At 51.4% G+C, this 12560-nt stretch overlaps 1 protein-coding gene across 5 annotated transcripts in view; it reads left to right on the forward strand.

Moving 5' to 3' along the window:
• Positions 1 to 12560, forward strand: part of SYT6 (synaptotagmin 6) — a 60766-nt gene that overhangs the window by 11468 nt on the left and 36738 nt on the right. For all 5 annotated transcript variants that reach the window (XR_013349017.1, XR_013349016.1, XM_077842790.1 and 2 more), the window contains exon 3: positions 798 to 1356. Coding sequence is in view for 3 of the 5 variants with exons in the window: in XM_077842790.1 (XP_077698916.1) it covers positions 798 to 1356 (559 nt within the window). In the remaining 2 variants the exon portion in view is untranslated. The remainder of the gene's footprint in view (positions 1 to 797; positions 1357 to 12560) is intronic.

Genomic DNA, 12560 nt, shown 5'->3' on the forward strand with positions numbered 1-12560 from the left:
GAGCAGCCAAAGGGAAGGAGACTGGGCCAATAGGGAGTCCAGGATTCAAAGTGCCGGGGAGTCACATTGTCAGAGTTGATCATGTGATTTCGGGCCCGTAGCTCACCTTTCTTAGGCCTCACTTTCGCCCACTGTAAAATGGGACTAATGACTCCTAAGGTTGCTGTGAGGAGCCAAGGAAGGAACGCATCTGGCAATCCAGAGCTGACGATATATCACTTACTATACATCTGGTCCTGTGCTAAGTGCCTTTTCTGTGTATTAATCTGGTTCATCCTCACAGTAATCCTATGCAGTTGCTACTTTTATTATCCTCATTTTGTAGCACAGTGAAGTTAAAGAACTTGACCAAGGTCACATAACCAGACAGTGGCAGAGCCAATATTAACCTACACAGTCTGGCTCCCAAGCTCAATAAATGTTAACTACAATGGAGGGGGTGGTGCTGCTGATGATGCTGGAGGGACAGCGGCATCCAGGGTAGGAGAAGGGGTCTCATGCTTTCATGGTAGAAACCAGTCACATATACTAGGAAAGAAACCCAGAAAATAGGTGGGCGTGTGCTGGGAATGGCAGCCAAGGCTACCATGAACTGAGTTTATTATATACCAGACCCCATCCCAACTACTTTCCAGAGGCTTGTATTGCTCACAACCACCAGTGCACAAAGTGTGTGCAGGAGGCAAAGGGCCCCCGCAAAGGGTGGGATGAGCCAGGGCAGACAGGAGGTGCTGGCCTGCATATCTCTCCCCCTGAGCTGTGACCCGCTGTCCCTGCCCCCTCCCACCCCGCACCAGGCACACGTCCTTCAAGCGCCACCTGCCACGGCAGATGCATGTCTCCAGCGTGGACTATGGCAATGAGCTGCCGCCGGCGGCAGAGCAGCCCACCAGCATTGGCCGAATCAAGCCCGAGCTCTACAAGCAGAAGTCGGTGGATGGGGACGATGCCAAGTCTGAGGCCGCCAAGAGCTGTGGAAAAATCAACTTCAGCCTACGCTATGACTACGAGAGTGAGACTTTGATCGTGCGCATCCTGAAGGCCTTCGACCTCCCTGCCAAGGACTTCTGTGGCAGTTCAGACCCCTATGTCAAGATCTACCTCCTGCCAGATCGCAAGTGCAAGCTGCAGACCCGGGTGCACCGCAAGACCCTGAACCCCACCTTCGATGAGAACTTCCACTTCCCGGTGCCCTATGAGGAGCTGGCCGACCGCAAGCTACATCTCAGTGTCTTCGACTTCGACCGCTTCTCCCGCCATGACATGATCGGAGAGGTCATCCTGGACAACCTCTTTGAGGCCTCCGACCTGTCCCGGGAAACCTCCATCTGGAAGGACATTCAGTATGCCACAAGTGTGAGTACAGCCTTGCCTCCCGGGCTTCTTGAGGATCCCTGGTGCTGGGTTGAGTGGGGAGAGTCCCTATTGTTCTCACCTGTAGAGACAAGTAGGCCTTTGCTCTTTAGAATGTGAAGGGGGGCTCTGCAAACTGACCGGTGGCTCAGCCCACCCTGGGGAAGTCCTTGCACTCTGCCCCAGGTTGGGCTGGGGCCACAGAGCTCCTCCTGTGTGGGTTGGCAAGGAAGAGAATTTTTGACCATTGCTTCTGATTACATGTTCTGAGGGGGTTACCTCTACCTGCTGGACCTTAGGTCTACCACCTAGAAAACAATGTCATCTATCTCTTTGATCACAGAGGAGGACTGAGCCAGGTCTATAGGACTGGACCAGACAGCAGCATCTGCCAAGTGCACTGATGTGTACTAGAAGTCTGGGAAAGGCAATCAAAAACAGAACATATTTATCAGGACAAACAGGTTATGCAGCAACAAATAATCCTAGGATTTGGTAGCTCAGAGCAACCAAGGTCTAGTTCTTGTTCACGTCATACATGCTTTGCAGCTCGGCCGGTGGCTCGATTTTACCTTGCGATGCAGGGGTCTTAGCTGACAGAGGCTCCGTGTAGACACATGCTGCCATCATTACCACATCAGGAAGAAGGGGATGGGGCAAGTCATGCACTAGTCCTTAATGGTTCCACAACGAAGTGATATATGTCACTTCGACCTACATTTCGTTAGCCAACTCGAGACACGTGGCAACTCAGGAGGGCAGGACAAAGACATCTGACCATGTGTCCAAAGAAACTGGAACCATGTGATGACCAACACCAGTGACTACCACGCAGCCCCTTCTCTCAGGCATTCCCTGCCTGGGCCAGCCTGGAAGGACACCTGGCTAATCCACACACGGGATGGGATCCACACACCACATGGGGGTGGGCGCTTGGCTGTCTGTGACCAACTATAGTTAACCAGGGAATGTTTTGAGGAGCTGAGGCTTGGGCTGGCTTTTCAGAGGGAGGACACGTTTGGCACAGAGGATGAAGAGGGCATATCCAGAGGTCCAGTGCAGACCTCACCGGTATGGGTGATTTGCCTCTTTCTAAGCCCATCTGGGCAGCTGAGAGCCCAGCATGGGTATTCTCATCAAACGCCAATGGCCTTGTGTCTGGGGTCTTGAGTGCCAAACGGTCAAGTCTCCCAGGATATTTCCTGCACTGTTTCTCTGGGGCAAGAATGACTCCATTCAATCTCTAGACCTTCCCCTTGAATACAGTCAACTCTCAATATTTCTGTGTTGAACTTGTGAGGAGAGATGCCAGGAAAATCAGCCCTGCTCTGATGGGAAAAGTGTGAGAAACTTGATTTGTTCAAAGTTTGGTGGGCCTCTTTTCGGCCCCAGGGAGGGTCTCCAGGACACCCCATTCTAGCTGGTGCTGACTTTTACTGGTTCAGTCTCATGACCCAGTCTCCTCCCCCACCTTTGCTTCTATGATCTCCCCAAGAACAGGCGAGGCAGCAGGGCCAGGCAGAAAGGGGTGGGCAGACCGGGCCGGCTGGAGCAGCAGCTGTGCACCAGGCCGAGCCCAAGAGCTCTGCTCTATAAATCACTGTGAAGTTTACATATGGTGCAGCTCTTCCCTTGTGGTCTCGTTGGCCAGCAGCTTCATTATGGTGACTGCACAGGTAGAGAAAAGCAGCTTGGGCCTCCCTGCATGGAGGTCGAGGCCCAGGAGCTCTGAGAGTGGGAGGGGTGGGGCTGGAGAAGCACAGCTTGACTCAGACTCCGAAGAGACTGACTCCCTTTTCTAACAGGGTTCCCTGCCTCCCTCTCCTGTGACTTTAGCTGCAGGCATGATGGAGATCCAGGTCTGGTTTGGACAGTCTGTGTCTCAGAGGGATGCTAGCTTCCTAAATGCTTGAACTTTGTGGCTGTCTTGCCCACATCCCATCCCTTTCCCCAGCCCAGCTTCAGAAAATGGCAGATCATCCAAAAGGTGTTGGACCAATCGTCACCACCCTCATCATCCTCAGTACTCTTCTAGTTAGTCCTCCTCCCTCTCTTCCTAAGCAGAACACTGTGCCAGACACTTGTGGGGGGGAGTGGTGAGCAGGGCTGGGATTGAAGATGGCCCCTTTGATCCATAGAACATTTAGAATCTAATTCCGGAGGCAAGAGATGTCCATGCAAGGGCTAGTAATGCTGAGTAGTGAAGAGTGTATACCGTGTGAAGTTGCTCTTGAGAGTTAGGACAGCCCGGGAACTTTTCCCGGAGGAGGAGGAGGAGGTATTAAGCTAGGTGGGGAGGGGCAGTATACATAGCTCGACAGGAAGGGCTAGCATCCCAGCCAGGAGCACAGGGAGGCCCCCCTCCCCCGAGTTTCTGAAGCTGAGGAGCAGGTGACTGGGCTCACACATCCTGTCTTGCTTGCAGCCTGTCTGGGCTGATGTCCTGCCAACGAGAGGGCCCTGGAGCCCTCCAATCTGCAGCTCTCCCAATGGGCTGGCTCTCAGGAGTTGGCTCATCCTCTTGGTGGGGGAGGAATCAGACAAAGGAGGGAAAAGGGAAGTAAGAAGACTGGTGCTCTTACCTGTGTTTTTGGTGCTGACTCTGAAATTATAGTTATTTGGGGGTCAGAGAGGCCCAAGTCATCATCACTGAGAATGAGGAGCACCAGGTGCACATGAAATCCCGTGGCTAGCACGGTGGGGGCGGTATGAATGAGCACAGGGTCTCCCATTGGTCCTGTGTGCTGGACTCCATTCTTAGGAGCAACGTTTGGGCCCCGCTCGCCTTGGAACTCGGGCAGCTCTGCTGTCCTGCAAGCTGGTCCCCATACCCCCAGAAAGTCCAATATTCCTGCCTCCTGCCTTTGCTCACAGGGTCCCCTCTGTCAGGCAGGCCTGCCCCCACCCTCTGCCTGGCCCAAACCAATCCCTCTTTTGAAGTTCCCTGAGTCCTGCCCCTCTTACAGAAGTCACTCCTCTGGATTTTTATGTGTGGGTCCCTCAATTATGCCCTGAATCATATTCAGTCTTACAAAGCCCTCCCAATATCTCAGGAATGCCTTTGGTTCCACATGTGACTTTCTCTTATATTTTTCCTCATGGCTGAGTGTGTCATTTTATGCAAACATAAGAACTCAGCACATTTTTGTAGAATGACCAACTGCTTAGTTAATTCAATTAAAACTGTATATTGGAATGCAAAGAAAGGGTTATTAGAGAAGCAGGGGGAATGGGGTGTGGCTAACCTGGAAGGCTTCTTGGAGGAGAAGGTCAAATTGTATTTTGAAAATGGGTAGATGGGACACCTGGGTGGTTCAGTGGTTGAGCGTCTGCCTTTGGCTAAGCGCGTGATCCTGGGATTGAGTCCTGCATTGGGCTACCCCCAGGCACCCTGCTTCTCCCTCTGCCTGTGTCTTGGCCTCTCTCTCTGTCTCTGTGTCTCTCATGAATAAATAAATAAAATCTCTAAAAAAAAAAAAAAAAAAGAAAAAGGAAGGAAACGGGTAAAGTCAGGCTTTGTGGGGAGAGACACAGCCTGTGTGTTCACTCCTTCAGAGACATGGTTCAGGTAGATGGTTTGTGTCTGGAGTAGCAAATTTATTAACCAGTTGGATCAGATAGTCTGGACTGAAATGGAGGATCAGTGACTCACAGAACAGGTAGGAGGACAGGCATGGTGAAAATCCGGGGCCTGGCAGGCTGCTTTGATTCACGTGAGGCCATGAATGCTGTTCCATTTTCGGTCCTAGTGCTTATACTAGAGCATCACATTCAGCCCTGGCAGGTGGAACCAGTGTGTCCCTTGTTTTGGGCTCTAGCTCCATTGTTCAAGTTGGTTTGAAGTAGCAAAGCCTGGAGCATTCATGTTGTTTTCCCCCCACCCCGACCGCTGAATGAGGAGCTTCAAGGCTGGTGAAGGGGAGGTGAACATCCGGGGATCTAGCTCTTGGTTAATTGCAAATCTTAAGCCATAAGGGACATTTGCCTTGCTGCCCCCAGGTGGTCCTGGAGGGAAGCCTAGGGAGCCATGGAGGTAGTACCCCCCTCACCAGGCTGGAGGCTGAGAAGCAGGCAACCTGGACATGCTAGAGCCATCAGAGGCCTTTTCTGTACCCCTGACTCAAGGAGCTCACGGTGGGAAAGAAATTGTGGGAATTGGATAAATGCACTCCAGCCACAGCAGGGCTGCCCCTCCAGTTCTTGCCGCTGCCACTCTTGCCTGGCCTGACTCAGGGCCCCTGGTGGTCTCCTGGGCATTCCCAGAGCTGCGAATTTCCCCTCCACCTAGAACTTCGATGGGCTGAAATCCCCCTGCTCCTCCCTCCCCCGCCTTCTGCCCCTAGTCTCATTATTTCTATATAAAGCTGTAGATTTATCATTATAATAGAGCCGCTATCACCCGGGTTTGCTAACGTCTCTGTAATCTTGTAGTTATTGCTACAGAGGCCTCAGACCCCACTGCACACAACTATTCCTGTCGCTGTTCCTGCTCCTTGGTGGCGGGGGGAGGTAAAGACTGTAATTGGGGCCATAAATATGTGTTGTGCTTGGTGGCGGTAATGGGCTCGGCCGTTTTCCTGCCTTAGCAGGTCCCTGCCAGGTCAGAGTGAGCAAATACGGGTGTGTGTATGTGTGTGTGTGTGTGTGTGTGTGTGTGTGTGTTGTTTTGGGGTGATGGCTCACTCTGGGTATTTCCAGGGACCCTGGACTCAGATGTTGCAGGGAGGAAGAAAGGCCTAATGTGGTAGATGAGTCTCTAGCCTGGGAATGAGCAGGGCTGGACAGAAAGACCTCAAGCTTTGGTGCCAGACACACCGTGTTGCAGTCTAGCTTCTGCTCTTTCTAGCTCTGAGACCTTGGGGGCGCTAGCTACACTGTGCCTCAGTTTCCACATCAACAAAAGAGGGATGGTAATGGGAATTGTAGCTCGTAGTGATATTATATGTAGAAAACTAAGTAACATACCTGAGATGCCTAAGTCAGCGCTGTCACAGAACAGCCTCCGGAGCCTCCTTCTCACAGTGACTTTCCTCCTGGTTCAGCCTGTGGGTCACCGCTCTCAGACCTGACCCCCACCTCGCTTCAGTCCCAACTACCTGTCCTGACAGGTTGTTGGGTATCTTTATAATTTCTTGCCCTAGCCGTGCCATATGTTCTCTGCGTGACCTTGGGAAAGTGACTTGTCCTCTCTGAGCTGCAGTTTACTAGTGTTAAACCAGATTCAAGGTTCTGAGATTGTCTTCTAGAGAAGTGGCTTCTCTTATAGCGAAGTGCTTGGCTCTCTTGCTTTCAGAGCAGTCCCTGGGAGTGTGGTCCACAGGTTAATAGGCCGCTGGGTAGCATTTCCAGACATACTGTCCTCCCTTAGATGTTAGTAAGAATCAGTCCTCTCTTCAAGCCCCTGAGAAATGTCCTCTGGGGGGGGGGGGTTCCTGCCTCAAGGAAGCACCCCTCCCCACCAACAAGGTATCTTCCTTCTTTTTCCACAAGGCACAGTCCTATGAGGGGCACTTAGCTCCCTCCTCACCTGCTTCCTCTCAGATCCCTGTTTACTGGGGCTTATTACTTGAGCTCCTACCAGGAGCCTAGAGCACAACCAACTTGATTACATTTTATCCTTACCACAAGCCTTATTATCTTCCCCTTTATGTAAACAAAGAAATGAAGGATCAGGTTAAGTGATTCACCCAGTGTCACCCAGAAAGAAGGTAGTAGAGAGCCAAGATTCAAATCCAGGTCTTCAACTGAGCCCGTGGTCTTTGAGAGGCAGGAGTAGAGTGGAATTACATTACTCCCTGGGGCAGAAGATAGATCCGAAATTGTGTAGCTCATTCAAGGGATCCAGAAGAGTGATTTTGTTTTCTCTTTTGGCCGTGTTAGGTTGTCTCCTTCCTCTTGTTCCAGGTGGCAGCTTTTGTGTTGACACTGGAATTCCTTTCCCTTCTCCCCAGGATCCTTCCTGTGGGCAGTAGTCTGACATTCATCGCTCTTTTGTTCAACAAACATTTGAGTGTCAAGTATGTTTGGTCAGTTGCATCACTGAGCACTTGTTGGATGTAGAAGCTTGAGCTGGCTATGGAAAGGATGGCAGAGAAAGAGCCCTCCACCTCAGAGTGCCTAGGCTAATGCGCACCTTAGAGTATGCCCAGTCCCCCCCGCCCCACACACACATATGACATATGCCTGGGAATAGACCGGTTCAGGATGCTTGCAACAAAACTATGCTCTACTGCGAGCCATGTGCAGAAGTGTTGGGGAGAAATGCAGAAAAGAAATCAGAGTCAGAAAAGGAAAGTTTTATGCTAGACTTTGATGGCAATGAAGGTAGAGAGTGCTAAAAGGCCGGGGGGGGGGGGCGGTCAGGAGTGGGGGAGTGTGTTTCTTGATTTTCTCCAGATTGGGGAAAGGATCTAGAAAACACTTCTTTCACATCAGATTGATTTTTTTTTCTTTGTGCAAGACTACTGGTGGTATAATTAACTATACCAGGTACCAGGCTAACACTGAGAACACGATGACTTAAACTCCAGTCTTGTCCTCAAAGGCTCACAGTCTGATAGGGGAGGCAGGAAAGCAGCTCTGCTGTCCTGAGGGACATGCAGGTCTTCACTAGCCCAGTGTGTTGAGGAAGGCTGGCCTCCTGGAATGAAATTGCCTGTCCTTGCCAGAAAAGAGTTCAGTTGCATCCTCTTCTCATGCCCATGTACTCAAGTCAAATGAGATCCGAGGGTAGCCACAAAAGCCCTTTTCAAGTAGAGCCAAAGAATCAGCTAAATTGATCCACTGTGACTCATTAAATCACCTTGGGATGAAGCCTCCCCAAGGCTCATTGACCAGTGGCTTCATGCAATGCACACCTTGGATCTCAGGCTCTCAGCTCTACCCTGGCTGGGAGGCAGGCAGCAGGAAGAGGGAAGCATGATGAATCTTTATCCACTCAACATGTCTTCAGTCATCTCTCAGAGAACTTATCTGGGTCCAAGAATAACTGAAGGCACAAATAGAGGCCTTGCTTTCAAAGAGCTTACCATTCAGTAAAGGTTTCAGAGCAAGTCGATGCAATCAGAACACGATGATTTGAGGTGATTATGGAAGCCAGGAGGGTAGGTGAGTGGTCTGAGGATGTAGATGGTGGAAGGAGAAGTTGGGAGCAAGAACTGAGCTTTGGGGATCACCCACACTCATAGAAGAGAAAGCGTGGGCCCAGCAAAGGACAGCAAGCAGAAGGAGACCCAAGAGAAAAGAGAACGGAGGAAGTGAGAGGAGGGATAATTCAACAATAGCACTTTCAGTGGTGATCTGTTCTACCATCTGCGAGGCACCTAGTACAGTCCTGGGCTCTGGGGTGTAGAGCTAAACAAAGTCCTTGCTCCCAAGGCACTTACAGTCCAGTTGGGGGACATGGGTGAGTTGGTGAGGTAAATATGTAGAGTCAGAGAGATACTGTGGAGAAAGCAAAAATGGGAAAGTGTGGTGGAGAGAGCAGTTTGAAGAGAGGATGTGGCGTAAAACAGGCTGGTCAGGAGAGGCCTCCCTGAGAAGGGCCCTTTGAGTAGATCCACAGGATGACTCAGAGAGAATCATACAGATACCTGGAAGAGAGATCTGGGTGGAGAGAAAGGCAAACACAAGGAACCTGACGTGGGTTGGTCAGATAACAGTCAGGGGGCTGGTGTGGCTGAAGCAGAAGTGGACTGGGGAGGGGACAGAGCAGAAGCGGAAGTGAGAGGGATATAGAGGCAGGGAAGCTTAATATAGAGGCAGGGAAGCTTAAAGAAACTTTTTTTTTAGGCATAACTCATTAATTTATTTTATGAATAAATAAGAAAAAAGCCACTGGCTGGAAAGAATAGTAGAGATTTGTTTTCCAGCATTCTTTGATTTGGACTTCCCCACCCCCACACCATTATAACTGAGCTCACTTCCCACCCGTAGTCCGAAGTGATGACTCTTTCCACCAGGCCTTACCGCCGCCTCTCCAGTTCAGAGGAAATCGTGTCGGCCTGCGGCTCAACAGTCTTTATCCTACTCTGGTTCCAGCTTCAGGTACCCAGTCAAAAGTTTTAAAATATCACTGTAGCTGGCAGGTTGGGAGTAGACTCTATATTCAGGGCAGAAACAGAGAAATCAGTTGAGAGACTATTGCCATAAGAGACCACGGTAGCTTAGACAAGGATGGTGAAGGTGTAAGACCTGGCTTGATTCTGCATCTGTTCTGAAAGCAGAACTAGCAGAATTTCTTGACAGATTGTGGGTAGGGCCTGGGGTATGGAGGGAGAGAGAGAAGAATCAGGGTTTTCAGCTTGAACAGCTCAGGAGAGAATCACCAATCACTGAATTGAGGAATCCTGGAGGATGAATCCATCTGGAGAGGAAGGTCAGGCACTCAGACCTGTACACATTATATGGGAGATGACTTTGGGACATTTAAGTGGAGTTGTTGGACAAGGACTTGGATATAGAGTCTAGGGTCCAGGAGAGAGGCCTTGGCTAAAGAAATAAATATAGGAGAAATCAGCATATAAATGGTGTTGAAAGCCATGAGACTGGTTGAGATCCTGTTTGGAGATCCGCATTTAGACTGAGCATCAGGACTGGGACTGTCTTGTTCAGTGGTGGCGACTGGGAGGAAAAATCAGCCAAGATGTCCGACAACTAAGAGCCAGTGAGGTAGGAAGTAGGGAGATGCAGGGCCCTGGGAAATAAAGAAAGTATTTCCAGGATGAGAGCCAAAGACCAACTGTATCAGGTGGACCCTGAGAGAGACAATCTGAGGTCCGAACCTTTGGCTCAGCATCATGTGACAAGAGCCCACCTGGGAAAGAGATCACGTGGAGAAGACTGGGACCTGGGTTGCATTGTTTTAGGGAACTTTCCTGAGTGGCTGGCCCTTGCAATGTGACTTAAAAGACTAAGAAGGCAGGTTTTGCAGTGTTTTCCAGGTATGGGTCATACCTCGGGGAAGGCAGGGCTGGGATGCGGGCGTGGGGGAGCAGTGGGTGGCTCCAGCCCACTTAGTGCAAACCAGGCCAAGATGATGCATTCTATCAGGAGTTTGCCGCAAAGGCTCAGTATTTCTAGAATTCTGCCTTAAATTTCCAGGTGTCTGGACTCTTGCAGGCAGGACCAAGCCAGGATAGAAGCAGAGAGGGAGAACTTCCCAGAAGAGGCCCGTAGGGCAAATTAGGGTCATGCAGAAGCCACGGGTGGTGTAAGGGAGCAAGGCCGGGCCCGGGCTGCCTGCCCAAACCACGAACACGGCTCCCCAAGCCTTCTTGCCAGAGATACTCTGAATAATGTATGAAGCCCGCCAGCCCTGCCCGCTTTGTGTCAGTGACCTGGCCCCAAGTGAGCCCTCTAGGCTGCGTGAGCCTGCACTCGAGTCAGAAGCCACCTGGGTCCAGAGAGGCCACAAGGTTCCTTTGTTTGCTGCTCAGTGGGACTGCCTCCCAGCCTGCTAATGTTCACTTACCCCCACACTCCATCGAGCCTGGCCTCGTTTTCCTCTTTGTTGGGATGCCAGGCCTTGAGCTCTCCCCCTGTGCTCCCACCCTCAGGTAGTGGGCAGAAATATCCAGACCTTGCTCCCATAGTTTATGCCTCTAGCCCCTGCCAAGGCAGAGGACAGCTGGGTGGGCTCTTCCTTTTGCTGTCCTCCATGCAGGTAGGGCCTGGTTGCCTCCCTGGGAGGAAGTTCCTGCTCAGAATAAGAACCACGGCCCTACCCTCAGAGCTCATGTCTTTTTTTTTTTTTTTTTTTAAGATTTTATTTATTTATTCATTCATGAGAGACACACAGAGAGAGGCAGAGACACAGGCAGAGGGAGAAGCAGGCTCCTCGAAGGGAGCCTGATGTGGGACTTGATCCCTGAACTAGGATCACGCCCTGAGCCAAAGGCAAACACTCAACTGCTGAGCCACCCAGAGCTCATGTCTTATAGTGCCTGGGAGCAACCTGGAAGGGCAGGCACCCAGGGGTCCCTCAAGGCTCAAAGCTTAGGTCCTGAGAAAGCGGCTCACCCTGCCAGGCCCCAGGTCCAGAGGCCAGAGGGGCCAAGGCTTTTCTAGAAAAAGATCGGTGAAAATCCATCAAGAACCCAGCCAGGGGAAGAGACAGGGTATGGGGCCCGAGCTCCATCCTGCAGGCAGCATGTTGGAGAGACAGGGCACGCGGTCCCAGAGCGGTGGCAGGGCTCCTGCCCACCCCCCACCCCACCCAGGAATGCTCCAGGCCTGCAAGTTCTTTGGGCAGAGGTGATGGGGGTGTAGCACCCCTTCCACACCCTCTCCCTTGGGCCTACTGGGACCAGTAGCTGTCTTGGGCACATGGGGTTAACAAGTTTCCCGTGTGGTACTGGAAAACAAACATAATTGGTAAAGACAGGTCCCTGACCTGGCAGTAAGCAGTTGCTCAATAACTGCCCCACTGGCCTTGGGTGCTCTCCCTTTCCCAAGAGGCCCTTCCCCTTGGCTTCAGAGGAAACGGCCTAAGAGGTTGCCAGAGGCTCCCAACAGTAGAGACAGTTCCAGTCTCAACCTGGATCAATTCCGAGCTTCCAGACAGTCCCCACTGCCCACTCTGGCCAGCTCCTTACAGAACCCAGCTCCCACTGACACCTGAAGCGGAGCCTGTTCTGCATCCCTCCTCAGCTTGCTGCAGCCAGAGTAGGCTGGGCCAGCCCCCCCTGCCCTGCCCTGGCCCCAGGTGCCCTTCATTGGTATGCGGTGCATCTCAATAGTATAAATATCTCATCTTTGCCTACACGAGAATGAATGGGAAATCATTAGGCAGCGAGCTCATGCATCAACAAAAATCTATTTCTCTAACACTGGGACACTTTCTGTGCTCCCCCACCTTGCTGTGCAGAGCATATGCACTTGTCTTGTCGCTTCTATCACCTGATAACCCACAGTGACATTTTCTTCTGGAGAGAGATAATTTAGTCACAAGGGAAGCAACAGCCAAGCATCCCCTCTGGACACTGTCAAGGACATTCAGACTCCAGGATTCATTCAGGAGGAAGGGATTGTATGGGGTCCCCTAGGTCAGCATGAGTTCAGAGACTGGGGTCATTGGATGTAAGTATGAGCAGAATAGCAACTGCCTTGGGAGAACCCCATCCCTGGGGAGTTCCTAATTTCCAGCGGACTGCAGTGTTATGACCCCATGTTCTCATGGATGTGGGGAAGGTCAGAGCTGGAAAGTG

This window comes from Canis aureus, chromosome 12, assembly GCF_053574225.1.
Source record: "Canis aureus isolate CA01 chromosome 12, VMU_Caureus_v.1.0, whole genome shotgun sequence".
NCBI lineage: Eukaryota > Metazoa > Chordata > Mammalia > Carnivora > Canidae > Canis > Canis aureus.